We start from the raw sequence: 23,779 nt of genomic DNA, 5'->3' as shown, positions 1-23,779 counted from the left end.
AGCCCCCGGCTCCCCACCTGCAGGGAGTTGCTCCACAGGCGGTGAATCAGGTCTGCAGGTGTCTGTCTTTCTCTCCCCCTCTCTGTCTTCCCCTCCTCTCTCCATTTCTCTCTGTCCTATCCAACAATGACAACATCAATAATAGTAACTACAACACCGATAAACAAGAAGGGCAACAAAAAGGAAAAAATGGCCTCCAGGAGCAGTGGATTTGTAGTGCAGGCACCGAGCCCCAGCAATAACCCTGGGGGCAAAAAAAAAAAGTGAGAAAAAAAATCTTCATAAAATTGAAGTGAGTGCTGTTTCCATATTTTCTGAAAATCTGTGCATAGTTAAAGTTACATTAACTCTAGACTGGATAAACCGGGAATTCAAGTTCTTCAAGAAAAGGACATTCTAGAATATAAAAGGAGAACTTTTCATATAGGTAAGAGGGAAATCTCATTACCTTAACAGAGACAGATTCTAGAAAGTAAAAACAAAATACACGTAAGTGTAATAAATAACTTAAGTCTCTAAAACTAAATTATCTCAAGCAGTAGAATTTAGTGAAAGACTTGTGGAATCCATGAACTTGAAGAACACTGAAAATGCTAAAAAACAAAGCCAAACAAACCTATTTCTATACCCTGTTCTAATCTTTAAGGTAGCACATCTGGACTGTATTACTCTGTGGTAATTTGCAATGCCTCAGAATCATCATGATTAATTATAAAAAATGTTTAATCGCTAAGCCTTCCTACTAATTACCATATGTGCCAAATTACTGTGAACCATCATTGTAATATTTAAAATATTCATGTGTTATTTTTCTACTCTAAGAGAAGAAGAAAGGAAACGACTAAATATGGTAAGCGATTAGACTAATATGTCTTACAGAGACTTTGAGAGCATTTTTTTTCTCTTAGCGATGCTAAACCTCTGGATAAATGTTGGCAGCATTTCTATGGGCTTGTCCTTCTATGCATGTTTATAATATCACTAGCAACATTTCTAAAATGTTTTCCTATAAGAAGACATTAGGAAAGAGACCAAAGTTCTTTTCCGGTTTAATATTAGTAATCTGGACCAGACCTAGATCAACACAAAATTCGGAACATCATAATTCATGGTATGTATTTTCTCTTTAAAGAGAACTGTTGTTTTGACGATACATTTATATTTTGAGTTCTTTACCCAAGGAACTCATGACATTTTTATTCATTTATCTAGCAAATATTTACCAGTATTATAGTACTAAATAACTATGATATTCCAAGTGCTACACATAAAAATACAAAAGTAAGAAGAGAGAAATGCACCTAAGATTATAGATAACACTGAACAACAAATGATACAGATGACGTGACCATTGTGGGCATTTTAATAAGTCTAAGGAAGGCCAGGTGAATGTAGTATAGACATACAACTTCTTACAAAGGGGGCAGAGAAAAGGTTTTCATTGGATATGAATGTTAAGTGAAGATCTAAAGAATGATTAAGAATTAGTCCATAGCACACATGGTGCGAAGCTCAAGGACCAGCACAAGGATCCTGGTTTGAGCCCCTCTCTCCCCCTCTCTGTCTTCCCCTCCTCTCTCCATTTCTCTCTGTCCTGTTCAACAACAATAGCAGTAACAACAACAAGGACAACAAAAGTAGGAAAAATGGCCTCCAGGAGCAGTGGATTCGTGGTGCAAACACTGAGCCCCAGTGATAACTGTGGAGGCAAAAAAAAAAAAAGGAGAGAAAGTAAAAGAAAGAAGATTAGCAGTGATAAGGGTAAGTAAGTACTTTTCAAAAAGAAAGCACACACCCAAAGGCATATGGAATGAATGATGTGCAACAGTGAGACAGTAAGAGGCCAAAGATGACCCAGGGCAAAGTCAGGGCTAAACCACAGAACCTAACAACACATACTAAAGACGATGACTTCCGTTCCTGAGAGGTGTTTTTTTTTTTTTTTGGGGAGGGGCTGTGTTGGGGGAAGGGTTTACCATAAGAAAAACTAGTATAGTCACAGGCCCTTTGGAATATAACTAAAATAGGCCTACTAGCTATCTATTAAACAGAGATCCCCCCCCCTCTTTATCTACACTATTCCAGCCTCTAGGTTAATGATTAGTCAACAACTTGTTTGGTTTTATATGTTAACTCTGTTTTCAACTAAATGCTCCGATTCCCCAGAGCCCTGCTCTACTAGGGAAAGAGAGAGACAGTCTGGGAGTATGGATCGATCTGTCAATGCCCATGTTCAGCGGGGAAGCAATGACAGAAGCCAGACCTTCCACCTTCTGCATCCCACAATGACCCTGGGTCCATGCTCCCAGAGGGATAAAGAACAGGAAAGCTGTCAGGGGAGGGGATGGGATACGGAGTTTTGATGGTGGGAACTGTGTGGAGTTGTACCGCTCATATCCTATGATTTCGTCAACGTTTCCTTTTCATAAATAAAAAAATTTTTTAAAAAGCTGGAATGCAAACTTGATGTTCCCTACCTTTGGTCCAGCACTTACTATAATGTCATCAGTGCCCTCCCCAACACCAGTGACCCTCATGTTTACCTGATGAAAGCAGCTGCGTACACTAGGTTCAATGTTACTGCCTCCAAAAGCCGCTACCTCCCCCAGCTGCCGGGGGATCTGGATGGCGTCATGAAGCAACAAGCCCAGCTGCCTCTGGTCACACATTTCTGTTGGTCCTGCCACCTCATTGAAGAGATCTACAAGGAGAGGGGAGAGGCTAACTTCCATCTGTTCATATGTCAATACTTACAAACAGGTCTTTTCAAATTCATGTAGGTTTATTCAATAGTCTGAATAAGACTTCCTTCTGATTGAGAAAGCCCAAGATTCAAAGGAAGCTTCTTTTATGGCATATCAAAGGAATAAACACACCTCCACTAAAAATAGATTGGTTGCCCATTTTGTGTACTGGTTCAAATTCGATATTCTATTAAATTAATATTTTTTACTATAGATCTCTTTCTCCTTCCCTTCCTCCCTTTCCTCTTTTTCTTTTTATCTTGCTCTTGTCTTCCTTCTCTTTTTATCCCTCCCTTTCTTTCACCCTCCCTTTCTTTCTCTCTTTCTTTCTTCCTTCCTTTCTTTCTTTCTTTCTTTCTTTCACCTGGTGGTGAGGTCCTGAACTCGTGCCAGAGTGGTACGCTGGTTCTCTCTCTCTCCTCTTATAAATATATGAATAAATTAAGAAATGAAAGTTTTAAAGCTATTTCTTTTTAAATATTTCTATATTGAAGTAAGTGTTGAAATTTTAAGAGTTTAAGAAACATAACATAAGCAGATTTTTAATAAGACTTAAAGCTCAAAGGATCTTCCATTCCTATTGGCTACAAAGACTTTTTTTGTTTGTTCTACTTCAGTTCATGTAAAGTACAGTTTATTCAAATTTAAAATGCTCATTCACAAAAAATTGTACATACTTCTGTACAGCTCTTGGGCTTTTTCTAGTCTTAAAAGATAGACTAAGATGTTTTACAATTTTCTTGATTCATTGAGGCAATCTTTCCAGCACTGACTCAGCTTCACCATTTGTAAACTTTTTAAGATTAAAATGACTACCATATTTCTAGTAACAAGCCTCAGAGTATACTTCAAGAAGCCAAAGTCTGGAGAAATAAAAAGTGAAAACAAGTCACTCCCCTGAAGAAATTAATACCTTTTGAAAAGAAATGCCCAGTTGGTATAAATTCATAATTACACATTGTAAATACTTTTCATTTGGGTTTCCAAAAACAAAAGGTAAGTAAACATTTATTGGATCCTAAAGACCATTTTCAAACAACTGCAGGTCAAAAGGAATCATTCCTTTAGTTTAACTGATCATATTAGCACCAACCTTTTCAATAGCAAAGTTTCAAATAGCTAAAACAAGTTCAGTGATATTGACATAGTAATGATAATGAAATGCTACTTTAGTTTCAGCATACATAAGGTTAGCATATTTAAGATAAATTTCATGTTTATTATTCTTCCACTGAGATCTGGTTAGAATTATAGCTTTCCTTTCTGGAAAAAAAAAGTATCACAACTATAAAATATTTCTTGGGGGCCGGGCGTTGATGCACCAGATTAAACACACAGTAAGGGCACAGTGTCAGCAAGATCAAAGATGCCTACCTCTCCTCTCTTGAGATACATACCACTACGGTACAATTAAGATAAAGCAAAAACAAACAAACAAACAAACGAGAGTCAGGTGGTAGCACAGTGGGTAACACACAGTAAGAAGGACAAGGACCCAGGCAAGGATTCCTGTTCAAGCTCCCCCACCTGCAGGGGGGCTGTTTCACAGGCAGTAAAGCAGGTCTGCAGGTGTCTGTCTTTCTCTCCCCTCTCTGTCTTCCCCTCCTCTCTCCATTTCTCTCTGTCCTATCCAACAACAATAACAGCAGCAGCAACAACAACAACAGCAACAATAACAATAACAATGGGGGGGGGAAATGGACCAAGGAGCAGTGGATTTGTAGTGCTGGCACTGAGCCCCAGCGATAACTCTGAAGGCCAAAATATATATATATGTATATATTTATTCAGGATTCTTACTGCAGTACTTATTGATAACCTGTCTCTGGGACAAGACCTTTTAGGCAAATGCACAGTCGATGAATATGAATGATAATCTTTACAGAGAAGGGCACAGTGTCAGCAAGATCAAAGATGCCTACCTCTCCTCTCTTGAGATACATACCACTACGGTACAATTAAGATAAAGCAAAAACAAACAAACGGGAGTCAGGTGGTAGCACAGTGGGTTAAGCACACATGGCGCAAAGTGCAAGGGTGGGCGTAAGGATCCCGGTTCCAGCCCCCGGCTCTCCACCTGCAAGAGGTCACTTCACAAGTGGTGAAGCAGGTCTGTCTTTCTCTCCCCCTCTCTGTCTTCCCCCCTCTCCATTTCTCTCTGTCCTATCCAACAACAACAATATCAGCTATGACAACAATAACAACTACCACAAGCACAACAACAAAAGCAACAAAATGGGAAAAATAGCCTCCAGAGCAGTGGCTTCATAGTGCAGGTACCAAGCCCCAGTAATAAGCCTGGAGGCAAAAATATTAAAAAATTAAAAAACTCAAACAAAAACAGGAGAAAAATTCCTTAAATATTCAACACTTCTGAAATCTCAGACAAGTTAACATGTTTCGATTACAGCCAGCTACAAAAGGGAGTGGTCGATTTGGGAGTTGACTGGAGAAAAGTCACAATCTACAATCCCAATTTCAACAAAGGCAGCACAGAAGAGGTTAAAGACCATTCAAAGGGACACTTTGTAAATGTCCCAGATGAGGCAAAGTCATCGGGTGTCAGCAGGTCTGGGTAATGCAACAAACTAATCCAAGGGTATCATTAGGAAGTCATGAAGAAAGAGACAGACTCCAGCAAAATAACTGTGCAGATGGTACCAATGACCCAGAATGGCACTGTACCTTCGCACAGTTCACTTTGGAGAGTAAACTGTCTTGAATATTAATTTTAGCCAAAGAAGTAATAATGAGCAAATGCTTTGTTATCTCTGGGGAAATCAAAAACCGAAATTGGAGCTGCTAAAAACTTTAAAGTCAAGCGCAGAGCATACTATGAGAACACTTCCGGAATTTCAATATTCCAAGGAAACATTTAAAGACTTCAAGTCAAGAGATTGTGTAATTAAGTCCTAAAATGGCATACACTGCTAATTAAATTAAATATCTCTCTGTTGCATTACAGAGGCTTTGCTTCCCTTCACTATCATCTGAAAGTTTAATATAAATTAGATTGTTGTTTAAGACTTATAGGAAAATGCCCTCCAAAGTAGCTGAAAGCTAAGTTAATCTGAAAAGACCACATTATTCAGACACATCTTTCAAGACTAGTTTAAAGATTTAATTGGAATTCTACCCTTCTTATTTTATAATCTTGTTAATCATTATTTACTAATAATTTTTTTAAAAAAATGTAAAAAAAAAAGATTTAAGTAAAAGATATCCTTTATATGTCATTTTGTGCAGAACTTGCTTTTTCTGCTTTAAGCTACAAGCACAACACAATTACTCCTTTTAGTTATTCCTGGATAACAAGCTTGAGAAAGAAAAAAGAAGGACACGATCACTGATCTAGGAAGCCAGACTCTGTTTACATTTTTAAGGTTTACGATAACCTTTGAGATTAAATTTACAACATTTCAGAGCAAACTGAGCACTGTGATATAATGACCTCAGAGAATCTGACAGCTTCCAGGAGCACAGGAAAACTCAAATCAAACAATACTTTTTAAAAACTTCTCTAATTCTGGTTTACTTATTTGGTAATATTGTCTTTTCCCACTCACTATAGGAGTAACTATTGTTTTTTAGCTTTGACAATGATATCTTTTGAAAATTATGATACTAACGGTGCTTTAATTTCTGAATCAATATATTGCCCTGGAACTATATAGTTTCACATGACATCTTTCTCTGCACAGTTATGAGGTTATGACTGCATCAAGTACCTCACCTCCTGACCCTCTTGTTTCAAAGAGTCACATTTTTTTATTCCTCCAACATACTTGTCACAGTGTGTCAGAAACTCACACATCAAAATGGCTCATAGCCATCCCCTCAAGACGTTCATGTATAGGTATTCATTTACGATACAAATGAACTAAATGTAAAAGAATCATAGTCAAATATATATTTCTTTTATACCTCTACATTCATATTTCTTTTTTATAAATATTTTTAATATTTATTTATTTCCTTTTGTCGCCCTTGTTTTATTATTACTGTTATTGTCACTGATGTCGTTGTTGTTGGATAGGACAGAGAGAAATGGAGAGAGGAGGGGAAGACAGAGAGGGGAGAGAAAGACACACACCTGCAGACCTGCTTCACTGCCTGTGAAGTGACTCCCCTGAAGGTGGGGAACTGGGGGCTCAAACCAGAATCCTTACGCTGGTCCTTGCATTTTGCGCCACCTGCACTTAACCCACTGTGCTACATTCATATTTCTATCCCTCTCTCAAATAATGGATGATTCTGGAAAGTATCATCTGAGAATATTCATGGCTGAACTGACTTTATTTCATGAATGAAATCACTATTTTGGAATAGACAGCAATTTTCAGACAGTGGCAACTGCTACCACATATTCAATAAACGCTACTTAAGAGACTTTGGTATGTTATCACAAATTCCTTTCTCAGCAGTAACCATCAGCCCTGCTTGTCAGTTAAAGTGTTTTGTATCTTAATTTGTGAAGTGGACTTACCTCAACAGCAGAAGCTAATGGATTCTGTAACCTACCCAAACGCAGTCAGTACTGAATGGAAGGGCTGAGAGCTGATGGTGAAGCCCTTTCCACCTACCACAGTCACCTACACTATCAGCTACTTTGGGTTTATTATTTGGTGAATAAAAAGAAATATCAAAATTAAAAATATTTATTGTTATTTTCTCAAATTATACTGTTGTCTCTATTTTTAAAATTTCTAGGTCACCTTATCTTTCTCTGGCAGTGAAAACAAATAATGTATAGACTGAAAGTTCTCACCCATACATTATAGAGTTCTGGTTCTTAATTTCTTAGAGTTTTAGGTAGGAGCACACATGGGAACAAATAAATCTTGGCTTTTAGAGTCAGAAGTATACACAGTCTAATTCTAGTCTTAGAGCTTATGTCTGAAGTCTCTGACTACATTGTTAACCAGGCCAGGCAATGGCACATCTAGTTAAGTGCACAAGCTATCATGCAAGGATGTGGGTTCAAGCCTCTGGCACCTGCAGGGGGAAAGCTTCACAGATGGTCAAGTAGCACTGCAGGTGTTTCTCTCTCTATCTTCCTTCCCTCTCAATTGCTCTTTGTATTATCAAATTAAATAAATAAAGCTTTAAAAAAAACTTTAAAAAGTTAGCATTTTTAACCTACGTAGCATTTTTCTTTTTTGGCTACAAATTTTTTAAAAATTATTGCACACAGTAATAAGAAATTATTCTAAGAATTAATGATTTGTAATAAGAACAGTTGTTACTGGGAAATCATATAAAGTAAGTCTCTAATAAATTATTATCAATTTTTACCAAAAACTGTTATTGGTATAGGAAATAGGATACCTACATCTGTATTTTTCTTCTAAGAGACCTTTGGAAAGAGATATCAATCCGATCTTCAGACTCTGCACTCTTATTTTTCCTGTCCGACCCCTGAAATTAAAAAAATCTCAATGTTACTTGCATTAAAAAGTATATAAGTATGTTACTCATTTCTGAACAATATTTTCTTGAGGATAAGTCAACAATTACATTGCGACTTTTACTTGTTAATAATAGACATGAAACTCAGACAGAATTCTATCTTTTTTTTTTGCCTCCAGCATTATTGCTAGGACTTGGTGCCGGCACTGCAAATCCACTACTCTGGAGGCTATTTTTTGCCCCATTTTTGTTGCCCTTGTTGTTATCTTGTTGTTGTTATTATTTCTGTTGTTATTAATGCCATCGTTGTTGGATAGGACAGAGAGAAATGGAGAGAGGAGGGGAAGACAGAGAAGGGGAGAGAAAGACAGACACCTGCTTCACCACCTGTGAAGCGACTCCACTTGCAGGGGAGTCGCTTCACAGGCGGTGAAGCAGGTCTGCAGGTGTCTATCTTTCTCTCCCCATCTCTGCCTTTCCCCCACCTCTCAACTTCTCTCTGTCCTATACAACAACAGCAATGGCAACAACAACCTTAACAACAAGGGTAACAACAAGGGCAACAAAAAGGGGGAAAAATGGCCTCCAGGAGCTATAGACTCGTAGTATAGGCACTGAGCCCCAGCAATAATCTTGGAGGCAAAAAATGAAATAAAATAAAACAAAACAAAATAAAATAAATAAATAAAAAAGGCATACTTAAGGATTGGTAAATAACTAATGTTTGCATTTAAGAAAAAGCCAAATCCAGTATTTCTACTTAATATTCTAGCCTCAATGTCTTAATATACTAGTCAGTCTCCAAGGCGGCCACTGAATGCCCAGCCCCCAGCCCCCAGCCCCCAGCCCCCTTATAGTGATAATCCCGTGAACCTTGAGACTAACCTTCCCCCAGACACAGCTATGCAGGGAAAAGTGACAGTGATAGAGACAACCAGACCCTGAGCAGTGAGCTGAAGGTCCCAAGCCTCCGACGCTCACCACCTCCGCTTCTGCGCTGAGCTGTCTGCTAGCAGCCCGCAGCCCCTGTAGGCAGAAGCCGCACCTTCCCTTTGTTCAGGGCCCAGAGGCCCCCAAGAGCAGGAGCTCTTTCCGTGGTGGCCATTACCGTTAACAGACTGTGTTCTCCTCACATTCCTGGAATGCCTCTTGAATCTCTGCTGAGGGTTAATATTTCTGCTCTTAACATTTTTTTTTTTTGGTAACACATTCAGTTTGCTATGAACAGAAATGAAGACTCAATTTAATATTTGCATTGAACATATGCCATAGAAACCGATAGAAAAGTATAAGACACAATTCTTTCTGATGATAATGTCTTACATATAAGGTAGGAAAGTAAGACAGTAAAACAACTAGAGACTCAAAAAAAATCGGAGACCAACCTTGGTGAAGAAGAGCAATAAAGTACAGGATGGTTGTGACTCATTAATGATTTGATTGGTGGCTAATCTAAGTAGGCATTAGTCATGGAATGTTACATGAGACACTTAAAACATGGCATAACTGGGGGTCGGGCGGTGGTGCAGTGGGTTAAGCGCACGTGGCGCAAAGCGCAGGGACCGGTGTAAGGAACCTGGTTCGAGCCCCCTGGCTCCCCACCTGCAGGGGAGTCGCTTCACGGGCGGTGAAGCAGGTCTGCAGGTGTCTGTCTTTCTCTCCCCCCTCTCTCTGTCTTCCCCTCCTCTCTCCATTTCTCTCTGTCCTATCCAACAACAAAGCAATGTCAACAATGGCAATAATAACCGCAACGAGGCTGCAACAACTAGGGCAACAAAAAGGGGGAAAAATGGCCTCCAGGAGCGGTGGATTCATGGTGCAGGCATGGAGCCCAGCAATAACCCTGGAGGAAAAAAAAAAATGACATAACTGAAAATGCTCCAACTAGGATAAAATAGATTATCAGGGGGAAATTTGGGGCCTGGGGACAAAGGGAATAAATAGTGTGATCACTGGAGATAAGACTGATTCAACTATAACAAGAACTGGCATCAAGGTTAAATGGTTGATAAAGTTGAGGCCACAAGGGGCCAGAAGACCAAGGGTTTTGAAGTTGAATGGGGTATTTCGATGTGAAAGTCAACTGAGAGCTCATGAAATTTAAGTATTTGGTTCTCTGACAACTTTTATAGATAACTCCCAAAATTAGTTTAACTGGGAAGTAGATATCTTATAAAACAAGGGCCATCCTGAAATAAGAGGGAAAATGATTTAGCCCTGTAACAAATGAGGTTAATATTTTCTGTAGCGATGAAAATATTCAAAGCAAATGTGGCAGACTGTGTAGCTTTAAATCATGATTTAAACACTCTTGGTTTCCATTAAATCTAGAAGGCAGACTGGGAAATTAAGATTTTTTTAACCTGGGAAAATGAAGACTGAGTGATACTGTGAACTTAGAAAAGGAATCAATTTCATCTTTATAGTTTCTAAAAGCTCTGCTGTAGATATTACTTCACCTACCCTTCAGTCACCTGATGTGTGGCAAAGCCAGCAGATATTTTTATCTCACTTTCTGCAGATGAGAAATTGAGATGCCAAAAGGTTAAGTGGATGCCAAGTCTCACAGCCACCGGAACTAAAAATTCAGATTCGTCTCATCTATTTCAGAAGAAAATGGATTTTTTCTTTTCACAGAATTCAGAATATTAAAAGTTGAGTACATGCTAAAACTTAAGAAAACTAAGTGAATATAATTTATACCTTACTATTTCTCATAGATAAGGTACGATGGTAAGAAATTATATAAAAGTGCCTCTTCCATATCTAAGTCTTCTAGGTACTAGATGGCTGTGAATAACTTTCTTCTCTGTCTTAACTTTCTTTCTGATTAATTTTTCAGTCGATAAAATGAAGCTGGACTAATGGAAAATTCTCAAAGTCCTTCTACTTCCCCATATTTTGCTATGTGTGTATCACTCATGACATTCAGGAGATGGAAACAGCTGTTCTAACTACATCATGCAGGCAAAGCAAGAGGACCAAGCAGTGGGGAAAGGACAAGAGTGCAAGGACTTGGGTTCAGGCCCCTGGTTCCCAAGTGAAGCAGTGTTTCAGATGTCTCTCTTTCTCTGCCCTTCTCTATCCACCCCCACCTTTGTGTCTCTATGAGATAAAAGAAAGAGGGAAAAAAAGTGGGGAGGGAGTGGGTGGAGTGGGGTGGGGAGTGGGTGTCTGAAGTGGAGTAGTAATACACTGAGCTCTGGCAATAAACTTGCTGACAATAAAATAAAAATAAGTCAATGAGTAAGCAAAGCAAGGAAGTCAAAGAATGTGATGAATGAAGAAATGGCACAGCAGGTGAGTGGAAGAACAGAAGGGTTAGAATGTGATACCACTGCCATAGTTCAGAGAGTTCTTAAGCACAATGCACCCAGCTCCATCAGATTATCAGAAGGAATAACTGGTATGAAAAAAAAAAATGTCCATGCTATTGGCGTAGATGAAATAGCAAGTTGAAATATAGCAGGCACCCAGACATGGTTCTGTAAGACTACGGCCACATGAAGAACTTTTTTTTTTTAAGTTTTTTTATTGGGGAATGAATGTTTTACATTCAACAGTAAATACAATAGTTTGTACATGCAGAACATTTCCCAGTTAAGAACTGTGTTTTCTAATGAGGTGTAACTGACAACATTTCACCTTAAGTTAGATAGATGGAATGAATGAAAATTTGTTTGCCATATGATTCCCCCCTCCTGGTAGATTCTTTTGGTGCTTTTCCCCCCCTTTTTTCTTTTAAGAGAGAAGGCGAGATACAACAATTTTACCAGCCTTGAAGCTTTCCCTTTGCACAATTCTCACATAGAGTCATTTGGAGCTCAAACTTCTTGAGTCCCACCAGAAATTTTAATGTACTCTCTGTGGAGTAAGCTTTCACCCAACCTTAAACAGAAACTGTTCTAAAAAAAAAAAAAAAAAAAAAACCTGATCTTCACTATCTATATGGAAGGGATATAAACCTTCAAAGATTTATTTTCTCTTAAACGAGACAGTTTCAAGATACTGTTTTTCTAAATAAAAAGTGGTCCAAACTTGGAAGCAACCCAGGTGTTCAATGACAGATGAATGGCTAAGAAAGTTATGTTATATATACACAATGGAATACTCCCCAGTTATCAAGAATGATGAAGTCATCTTCCTTTGCCCCCATCTCAGATGGAGCCTGAAGGAATCATAACTGAGATAAGCCACAGAGAGAAGGATGAATACAGATGGTCTCACTCATCGGCTGAAGTTAAGATATAAGAACAGAAAGAGAAAACGCAAAGGAGAACCTAGATTGGGTTTGGTGTGTTGAACCAAAGCAAAGGACTCTGGGAAAGAAGAGCAGAGAAGAGAGTGGGGTTGGGGGTGGAGGGAGACTGAAGCCCTAGTGTAGGAAAGTGGGAAAGGCCCTAATTTGGGGGGTGACTGTTCTGCAGATATCTACTGTGGCAGGGTGAGAAATTTTACCCATGTGTCAGCAATTGTTCTAGAAGCCAGTATGCCCACCCAATAAAATGAAATAAAAAGTAATAAAGTAAGAGCCACGTAAGCTAGAACGGGGAAAGGATGGTACCTTGGTGATCAACAATAGTAAATTTTGATACCGTCCATGTTTTTCCGTGGCCCAGGGTAACTAAAAAACAGTTACCTTAGTGAAATGATTTTCTGTTGTTAATACCTGATGATGGAAAGTAGGACTATACATGTGTTTAACTCCTTAGGATACGAATCAGAACATTTCCCATAGTGCTTGCTTTCAAAATAATAACACAGTTTCCTCTGGGCTGTCCGGTGAAAGCAGCCTGCACATGTTTTTTGTTTTGTTTTGTTTTTGCCTCCAGGGATATTGCTGGGGCTCAGTGAATCCATTGCTCCATTGATGCACCATGAATCCACTGTTCCTGGAGGCCCTTCCCCCTCCCTTTTGCTGCCCTTGTTGTTGTAGCCTTGTTGTGGTTATTGTTGTTGTTGATGTCATTGTTGTTGGATAAGACAGAGAGAAATGGAGAGAGGAGGGGAAGACAGAGAGGGGGGTGACTATTACTACATTAGAACATAGGACATTACAGGTAATTCAGTTCAAACCAGGTCGTTTAGGGTGTGTCATCCATCATCTGGTGTGACAGGTGTCTCTACAAGAAGAGGATGATGACCCACAGCAGAAAGACCATGAGAAGATACAAGAAGACAGCCCCCTACGGGTCTAGCGGGAAGATCACAGAAGTAACTGTGACAACGAGTATACAAATCTGTGACAAAGTGATTTTCACTGTTAAGTTGACCTGTCTGTGGCAATTTGGTACAAAGACTCCGCAGATTAGCAGAGTGCAACAGAGTCTCCGTGCTGGGGGACAGTGACCGGACATCTCCATTTTGTCCCCACAAATGTGGCTCAAGATATACAACTCTACAATGCTCCAGGTCTGAGTGAGAAAATCACTGATCCTAGTAGCCCATGGATTTAGCATTCTTTCTACAATGCAAAAATTAAGTTACAGGCTTTCTCTGTAGTTTAAAAAAAATGTCCACTGACACCTTTGGCGTGTGAATTTAACAGAGAGAGAGAGGGAGAGAGGAAGGAGGGAGAGAGGAAAAGGGAGAGGGAGGGAAGGAGAGACACAAAGAGAGGGAGAGATGGCGAAAGAGAGAGAAAGAGAGGGAGAGAGAGGGAGGGAGAGAGGGAGAGAGATAGAGAAAGAGAGAGAAAGAGAGAGAAGGAGAGAGAGAGAAAGAGAGGGAGACAGAGTGAGGGAGAGAGATAGATAAAAGAGAGGGAGAGGGAGGGAGAGAAAAAAGAGAGAGGGAGAAAGATACAGAGAGGGAGAGAGGGAGGGGGAGAGAAAGACAGAGAGAAGGAGAACTGCTCAGCTCTGGTTAACGGTGGCACTGGGGATGGAACCTGGGATCTCTGAGCCTCAGGCATTACATTCTTTTCCGTAACCATTAAGCTGTCTCCCCAATCCAGAAAATGTCACTTTTCAAATGTTCAAGATCAACTTAATAGAGGATTACTGCAGGTAGACATGATCTTATCCTTTCGGAGGACAAACTTTTTTCTTATTAAAATGAAATGTATCAATGCTTCAAGACGCCAGGCAGAGAGGAGGCAAGCCCTGCATTGATCATGGCGACCGAGACTCTAAACACCTACTTTCAAGCTATCCAGTCCTCAAATACACGATGTTCTACTATTAGTATAAAACATGTCGCTACTAGTCCAAGTGTCCAACAACAGGTGAGTGACTGAGTAAGTTGTGGTCTCTATACACAGTGGAATACTACTCAGCCATTAAAAATGGTGGATTTACCTTCTGCACCTCACCTTGGATGAAGCTTGAAGGAATCATGTGAAGTGAGATAAGTCAGAAAGAGCAGGACAAATAGGGGACGATCTCACTCAGAGGCAGAAGTTGAAAAACAAGAACAGAAGAGAAAACACACAGCAGAACTTGGATTAGAGCTGGTTTATTTCACCAAAGTAAAAGACTCTGGGGGTGGGAGAGGGTTCAGGTCCGGCAGAGGAGGAGATGAATTGTTATGTGGAAAACTGGGAAATGTTACACATGTACAAACTACTATATTTTACTGTTGACTGTAAACCATTCATTTCCCAATAAAGAAATTTTAAAAATGTTGCTGTTACATATAAAAATAGAAAAATCAAGTATTTTTCTAATCAAAAGATTAAGTTAAAATTTCAACGAAATCATCTCTACCATTACTAATATTCCTTACTTCTTTATTATTATTATTTATTTTCCCTTTTGTTGCCCTTGTTCTATTGTTGTTGTATCTGATGTTGTTGTTAGATAGGACAAATGGAGAAATGGAGAGAGGAGGGGAAGACAGAGAGGGGGAGAGAAAGAGAGACACCTGCAGACCTGTTTCACCACCCGGAGTTGGGGAGCCGGGGGCTCGAACCGGGATCCTTACGTGGATCCTTGTGTATTGCACCACAAGTGCTTAAACCTGCTGTGCTACCGCCCGAACCCCATTCCTACTTCTATAGTTAATCGACTGCTAACCATGTGAACATTAGCGAACTATCATCTGTATTCTTTGTATCTGACTCAAAGACTGATAGAGTTCTCATTCAGCTAATTAATGGAAAAACAATACTTCTGCATTTTTATTCAATCTTTGCATACTTTAACCCCCTGCCAGAAGAACGGATACTTCCTAATATTTTAGAAATGTCAGCCCACAGCAGGCTGTCCAGAACTGATTATTTCCCAAACACACTGTCCAATTCAAAAAGGCCAGATTCATGGTAAATGAGTAGGTTGGAAGTTCAGGGTATTCTTGACCTATCAGTGAACAGCTAATTAATTACAGACAACAGAGTATCCTATAGCAAAAATGATTTAAAATACCATATACACACAGAACCATCACTGCAATAAAAGAAAAAAAAATAGTTCACAGCAAAAGACAAAGGAAATCTCTTTAACTGACATTCAAATAGCTCTCAAGCTGTCATACAAAAAAAAAAAAAAAGTCCAGAGAAGATTAATATATGTCGATATATTCTATGCTGGAATTTGTAATGGCAAACATAGTTGCTGCCTTTAAAGATGCACTGTAAGGTGTCACAGTAGGAGGAGGAAGTCAGATTCATTTATATGAGCTGTCATCTACCAAGCTGGCAAAAAAGCATTGTGAGTTTGACAGTCGGTATATACTGAAACAGACATCTTCAGTAATAGATGAATCCAGCAAGGGAGAAGTTCTGCATATTCTATTCAAACCCTAATAAGCATAGGTGAGGTCACAGAGCTGCTACTTCAAGTCTTAGCAATTCTTTGTGCCAGAGAAGAGCAGGGCTCTGATCCTCTTCTCTCTCGTTCCCTTTCTCTTGTCATTAATAAACAATGTTCACGCAGAACGGACGAACGCTATCTTCTAGTCTACAGTTGGTGGAGTTGGGCATCTCGAAAGTCCTTTTCAGCAATTGACAGAAAGATTTTCACTAGGAAAAGTGCTTAGAAAATAGTTTTTAGAAAACTTTCCCTTAAAAGTTAGACATTCTGGGAGTCGGGCGGTAGTGCAGCAGGTTAAACACGGGTGGCACAAAGCGTAAGGAATGGTGGAAGGATCCCGGTTCGAGCCCCCGGCTCCCCACCTGCAGGGGAGTCGCTTCACAGGCAGTGAAGCAGGTCTGCAGGTGTCTGTCTTTCTCTCCCCCTCCCTGTCTTCTTCTTCTCTCTCCATTTCTCTCTGTCCTATCCAACAGTGACAACAACAATAATAACTACAACAATAAAACAAGGGCAACAAAATGGAACACATAAATATATTTTTTAAAAAGTTAGACATTCTGTGTCACTAAGATAGTTGACTCGATAATTGTCTTCTAAGAGCAAATGCAAACTTACGTGTCATATACGTTGAGTAGCCAGTTGAGACACATGTCCACGCAGAGTGGGACACTGACCAGGTCTTTATGCAATTGCTCAAGACCATCATATGTTGTTGTCAGACAGCTGATGACATCAGGAACGCTGAGGAGCTGATCATTTTGGTTCAACTTGTGCTGCTTGAACACTTCATTCGTTGTATTCAACTCTAAGAGGTCCACTAACATGAGAAGAAAAAGAATATGATCAATTGTAACATTATATTCCCTTAAAAAATGTTTCTAGCCTCAAGTATACGTCTCATCTAGCCAATTTAATGCAATCCCCTTCTTTTTTTTCTATATTTATTTTATTTATTTATTCCCTTTTGTTGCCCTTGTTGTTTTATTGTTGTAGTTATTATTGTTGTTGTCGTCGTTGTTGGATAGGACAGAGAGAAATGGAGAGAGGAGGGGAAGACAGAGAGGGGGAGAGAAAGACAGACACCTGCAGACCTGCTTCACCGCCTGGGAAGCGACTCCCCTGCAGGTGGGGAGCTGGGGTTCAAACCGGGATCCTTATGCCGGTCCTTGTGCTTTGTGCCACCTGCGCTTAACCCGCTGTGCTACAGCCCGACTCCTGCAATCCCCTTCTTTTTAAAAATCTTATTTATTTATTATTGGATAGAGAAAGAGAGAAATTGAGAGGGGAGGAAGAGACAGAGAGGCAAATGACAGAGAGACACCTGCAGCCCTGCTTCACCACTCGCGAGGCTTTCCTCCTGCAGGTGGGGGCCAGGGGCTTGAACTCTGGCGCTTGCGCACTGTAATGTGTGTGATTCACCAGGAACAGAACTGCCTGTATCCGCTAGGCAACTCTTTTAAGCTAATTTCAATTTTTAAACAAAAAGTAAGTAGCATTTCCACTTTTTTATTTGTTAGTTTTGCTTTGTTTTTCAGACAGAGACATGGAAGGCAGAGAGGGAGGGAAAGAGGGAGAGAGGAAAAGAGAGAAATAAAGAGACCTTATCACCAGAGCCCCCTTCAGTGTAGTGGGGAGTCAGGCTTGGACCTGAGTCTCAGACGTAGTCAGAAACATATTATTCAAGTGAAGGATTTCGCTAGCCCTCACTCCCATTTCTTTTTTTTTTAAATATTTATTTTATTTATTTATTCCCTTTTGTTGCCCTTGTTGTTTTATTGTTGTAGTTATTATTATTGCTGTTGTCGTTGTTGGATAGGACAGAGAGAAATGGAGAGAAGAGGGGAAGACAGAGAGGAGGAGAGAAAGACAGACACCTGCAGACCTGCTTCATCGCCTGTGAAGCGACTCCCCTGCAGGTGGGGAGCCAGGGTTCGAACCGGATCCTTATGCCGGTCCTTGTGCTTTGCGCCACCTGTGCTTAACCCACTGAGCTACAGCCCGACTCCCCCATTTCTTTTTTTTTTTTAAATCTCTTCCATTACCTAAAGTTTCCTGCTTTTGACTCTGAACTCTTATCAGGCTATTCCCACTTCTTGCTTTTTTGGAATATTGATAGTCCATACTTTTATGGTTTCCCTCTCTCTAGTTTCTTTCTACTTTAAAACATAAAAAAAAAAAAAAATCATACTGTTAGAGCTACTCTTTTGCTCCTAAACCTTTCACAGAGAGAGCTGAGAAGCTGGTATTCAACCAACTGCCTTCATCACTGTTTGAGATAAAGAACTTGGGTGATATCCTCCCAAGACTATGGCTCAGCAACATTTGGCCATCTTAACATACTCATAACACCCAGACCAGTTTGTTTCATAACTTTGTCAACATACTCAAAACAACTGAATGTTATTTCCACTTTAATTTGCTTCTATCTGAACTTTCACTGGGAAAACCATTCTTCAAATTAATCTCAGTGCAATAGACTATAGGATTCTTAAGGGGGAAGGTGGTGGCACGCCTGTTTGAGTGCACATATCACACTGCACAAGGACCCAGGTTCAAGTCCCTGATCCCCACCTGTAGGGGGAAAGCTTCATGAGTGATGAAGCAGGGCTGCAGGTGTCTTGTCTCTTTCCTTCTCTATCTCCCTTCCTCTCTCTATTTCTCTTAGTCTCTATCCAATAAAAAATAAGTAAATAAACTATATATATATATATATTATTCTTAAAAAAAAGATTGCTTAGAGTTTCAACATCAAACTTGTGGAGGCAAAGTGAATTTGGTTCAAAAATATGCATAGTGGGAGTCAGGCAGTAATGCAGCGGGTTAAGCACACATGGCACAAAGCGCAAGGACCGGCATAAGGATCCCGGTTTGAGCCCCTGGCTCCCCACCTGCAGGGGAGTGGTTTCACAGGCGGTGAAGCAGGTCTGCAAGTGTCCGTCTTTCTCTCCCCCTCTCTGTCTTCCCCTCCTCTCTCCGTTTCTCTCTGTCCTATCCAACAATGACATCAACAGTAACTACAACAACAATAAAAACAAGGGCAACAAAAAGGAAATAAATACATATTTTAAAAATATGCATAGCATGATTATACATTGGCTTTTAAAAGATGACTATATAAACTACATATGTGTTAGAAACCTTTACGATATTAAAAGTTTCTCTCCTGTTCTGTGGATCTTCAACCTGAGGCCTTTCCGGTTTGCCAAGCAAAATCACTACCAGTGGGTGCGTCACCCTGGCTCTGCTGGTCAGGCTTTCTTCTCTTCCCCCATCTTGGATGGTACTTGAAGACATCATGCTAAGTGAGGTAAGCCAAAAAGAAGATAGCTACCATGTGGTAGTACTTATATGGGGAACTTAATAAATAAGGATGGGGAGGGGGAATACCTAGTGAGACATGCAGCTTCCAATGAATGGTTCCTTGTGGTTAGTCTATCCTCTGCTCAGTCTTTAAAGCCACTTGACTGAAGCTACATGGGCCCTGGAAATGGACGGCATGTCTCTGAAGCAACTGCAAATACGGTGCCCGCTGGCAGCACACTGTCCATTTTCTGCTCAAGTCCTTTATTCCTTCTTGCTGCAAACTCACCAAACTCAACAATAAAAGCACAAGCCATCCCAGTAAAAAGTGAAGAGAGGACATGGGCAGAATCTTCTCCAAAGAAGAGATGCAAAGGGCCAAGCAGACATATGAAAAAGTACATAAAGTCCCCAATGATCAGAGAAACACAAACAAAGACAGCAAGGAAACACAAGACTGTCAGGCACCAGAAAGATAGAAACATCAAGTGTCAGAGAGGATGGAGGGAAAAGGACTCTCCTACTTTGCCGGTAGGGATGTAAATTTCTTCCACCTCTATGGAAAACAGTGTGGAGAATTATCAGAACACTAGAAATAAACCTACTTTAGGATCTAGTAATCCCTCCCCTGGGAATATAATATAACCTGAGGGGGGACATCTATGTGCAAAGACATGTGTAATCATAGTAACAGAGTTTGTAACAGTCCAAACTTTAAAGCAACCAAGATGCCCAGGGACAGATGAATGACTGATAAAGCTGTGGTACATAGACACACTGTAATAAGTCATCTCCTTTGCAATATCTTGGTCGGAAATGAAGGCATCATGCTGAGTGTGACAAGCCAGAAAGAGTTAAGACCAATATTGAATAGTCTCACTTATAGGTGGGACTTAAGAATAAAGAACAGGAAGGAAAAACATGAGGTGAAACTCAGACGCAATGTGGTGTCTTGCACGAAAGCAAAGGACTCTGGGTAAGGAGGAAGGAGGACAGAATGGAGGGACATTGGGGTCCTGGTGGATGATGGCAGAGGGGCTCCTAGGTTTGGGGACTGAGTGTCTCTCAGACATCTATCGAGGGGAGACAGTGAGCTTGTGCGGCCAAGACTATATTATTGCAAGTCATTATCTCCCCAATTAAAATAAAAAATATAACACTATTGATCATTAAATAAATGTGTTTGCCTATTTTCAATCACTGGATAACTGCTAATTTTATTTATTTATTTCTTGGGTTGTTGTTTTTTTGGTTGTTGCAAAGGTCTTACCACTCCTAACCAACTTTTTTAGAAAAAAGAGAGCGACAGAGACAGAGAAAGAGAGAGACAGAACAGTGTTGAAACTCCCCTCCTGCCCCACAGGATAAGGGGGCTGGACTCCCACCTGGCCAAGTACATGTAAAGCACACATCCTTTCAGATGAGCTGTCACACTGTTCCCAATTTTAATTAATTTATTTTTTGCCTCCAGGGTACTCACTGGGGCTCGGTGCCTGCACTACAAATCCACTGCTCCTGGAGGCCATTTTTTCCATTTTATTGGACAGGACAGAGAGAAATTGAGAGAGGAGGGGAAAATAGAATGGGAGAGAGAAAGACAGACACCTGCAGATCTGCTTCACTGCTTGTGAAAGCGACCCTTCTGCAGGTGGGGAGCCAGGGGCTTGAACTAGGATCCTGAAGCTGGTCGCCAGTCCTTGCGCTTTGTATTATGTGCACTTAACCTGCCATGCCACCACCCGGCTCCCTCTTGTCAAAATGTTTACTCCACTTCTTGGCTTTAGGTGAATATTTCAATCATGAACTTATAGAGGGCAGGAGACAAATTCAAATAAATCTTCAAGGTGCCTAACAAATGTGAGTACCTAATAATTAACAGCAATTACAGAACTATAATTCCAGACAGACACAAATAAACATATTCAAACACTGCCAAAAATGCTCCGTACTTTCTGAATCTCAACACTAACTATTCCGGCAACACACAGCCCTGCTATAACATTTCCTCACATGGCAGAAAGTGACCATCTACCAAATTTTAAAAAGATGGTTCCCTGGACCAGGCTGTCCTGGCATTTGTTCTGAAAAAAAAAAAAAAAAAACCTTTGTAATGGATTTTGTAGTGTGACAGAAATTTGCCACCTCTGGAAGACCATCATGTCTTCAATTTCTAGTGATTTACTCTGACATCCTTGCTTCAGTGTCTAAGCAAGGCATCTGTCTTGCTGAAGTATGTCACATCTAGGTACCTGTAAAGAACTGACTACATTTAAATCACAGAAAAGAATGATTCTCTCTCTTCACAGGGAGATAAGTGACAGCTCAGTCGTGTGGCAAATGAAACAAATAGCTGAATCATTTTCTAACCAACCCCCCACCCCACCACTACCCATTGTTTAAAATTTATTTTTTATTATTGGGTAAACATAGAGAGAAATTGAGATGGGAGGGGAAGATAGAGGCAGAGAGACAGAGACACCTGCAGCCCTGCTCCACCAGTTGTAAAGCATTCCTCCCCTGCAAGCAGGGGTCAGGGACTTGAACCTGGGCCCTTGATCACTGTAATGTGTGTGTTTAACCAAGTGCGACACATCCTGGCCCCCTCCCCCACCCATTTTTATACTCTTCTCTCATTCTCAAACTGTTAGTCTATATCTATCCCTCTTTACAACTTTTATTTACCTACTTTTTAGCTTTATTTTCAATTAATTACTATGTTTTTTCAATGTTTGTTTGCTCTGAATGAGAATTTAAAGGAAGAGAAAAAGCATAAGATAGTGCTGGGGATTGAACCTGGGGCCTCTGGTTCTTCCAGCATGTACGTTGTCTTCTAACAAGCCAACTGTCTCCCCAACCCTAACCCCCACCTCCCCCGTGCACATACACCTTGCCCCAAGCTTCCACACTACTTTTAAAAAAAAATTTCAATTATTTACTTATTTTCCCTTTTGTTGCCCTTGTTGTCTTTTTATTGTTGTTATAGTTATTATTGTTGTTGTTATTGATGTCGTCGTTGATGGATAGGACAGAGAGAAGTGGAGAGAGGAGGGGAAGACAGAGAGGGGGAGAGAAAGACAGACACCTGCAGACCTGCTTCACCACCTGTGAAGTCACTCCCCTGCAGGTGGGGAGCCGGGGGCTCGAACCCGGATCCTTATGCCGGTCCTTGCGCTTTGTGCCACGTGCGCTTTAACCCGCTTTGCTACCGCCCGACTCCCGACACTACATTTTTTTATAGCTCCTTTTCAATCATCTCCTTCCCTTTTTCTTTATAAGCATGGGGCCGTCACGGTCAGTACTCCCCTTATTACTTCCCTCTGGGTGACTGAAGATGTTCTCTCATAGTGATCTTTCTTTTTGAAAAAAGAAGACTGAGTTAATAATACAACAGGAGGAGAAATGGAAGAAACCAAAAACTCACTCAGACATGTGGTATCAGGGATCAAACTCAGAACCTCAAGGTTGAATGGCCAGTGCCTTACCCACTGTGCCACTTCCCAGGGACTGACAGCAGACCCATGCCCCTGCTGCTGTACACTCAACTAGATCTCTTCTGGGAACCTCACCTTAATATGTGCCAGAGAAAGTGCCTGCATTCTTGTCAGGCTGAAATCTAGGACGACTGTGCTACTGCATTTTATGGGCCACCAGTCTGAAAATCCCAAGGTATGTTCATACTCTCCTGCATTCACCCTTGCAACATAACCATCCGTAACCCCCTCCTCTGCCCCATTTTATCGGTTCTATTTCTTTTTTAAATTTTTATTTATAAAAAGGAAACACTGACAAAAACCATAGGATAAGAGGGGTACAACTCCACACAATTCTGACCACCAGAACTCCGTATCCCATCCCCTCCCCTGACAGCTTTCCTATTCTTTAACCCTCTGGGAGCATGGACCCAGGGTCATTGTGGGATGCAGAAGGTGGAAGGTCTGGCTTCTGTAATTGCTTCCCCGCTGAACATGGGCGTTGACTGGTCGATCCATACTCCCAGTCTGCCTCTCTCTTTCCCTAGTGGGGCAGGGCTCTGGAGAAATGGGGCTTCAGGACGCATTGGTGGGGTTGTCTGTCCAGGGAAGTCTGGTTGGCATCACTGAAAGACGAATAAACGTAGAAAGCCAAACAAGTTGTTGATTACTCGTGAACCTAAAGGCTGGAGTAGTGCAGATGAAGATTTGGGGGGTCTCCATTTTGAAGATAGCTGGTAGGCCTATTTCAGTTATATTCCAAAGGGCCCATGACTATACTAGTTTTTTCCTGAGCCTGACCTCTGATATGCAGGTGGACCCAAGTTATTGTAATATAGCTTTTAATTGTACATATTTATAAACTACATACAGGGCCTGGAAGATAGTTCAACCCGTTCCCGAACTACCTTACATGACTCAGGGAACAGAGGCCACACACTCAGACCTGGGCGTGACGTTACGTCAGATTTGAGTGTTATTCTTTCTTGTTCTCTCCTTCTCTCCCTCTTGCACTCACTGTGCATCTCTCTCTTGTAATAAATAAGCAAACCCTCAGAGTCTTTATAAATGGAATCAAACTACCAAATATTTGTATACCTACTAG

The 23,779-nt window shown here is 40.6% G+C and overlaps 1 protein-coding gene across 1 annotated transcript in view; it reads right to left on the bottom strand.

The window, feature by feature from the left end:
• UTRN (utrophin) overlaps positions 1-23,779 on the bottom strand; it is a 609,745-nt gene that overhangs the window by 63,227 nt on the left and 522,739 nt on the right. The window contains exons 61-63 of the mRNA XM_060190773.1: positions 16,520-16,721; positions 8,077-8,162; positions 2,544-2,701 (exon numbers count right to left, since the gene is read on the bottom strand). Of these exons, the coding sequence (XP_060046756.1) occupies positions 2,544-2,701; positions 8,077-8,162; positions 16,520-16,721 (446 nt within the window). The remainder of the gene's footprint in view (positions 1-2,543; positions 2,702-8,076; positions 8,163-16,519; positions 16,722-23,779) is intronic.

Source organism: Erinaceus europaeus, chromosome 4 (assembly GCF_950295315.1).
Source record: "Erinaceus europaeus chromosome 4, mEriEur2.1, whole genome shotgun sequence".
Taxonomy (NCBI): domain Eukaryota; kingdom Metazoa; phylum Chordata; class Mammalia; order Eulipotyphla; family Erinaceidae; genus Erinaceus; species Erinaceus europaeus.
The sequence above is the reverse complement of the archived record's forward strand: the minus strand, read 5'-3'. Positions and strand labels throughout refer to the sequence as shown.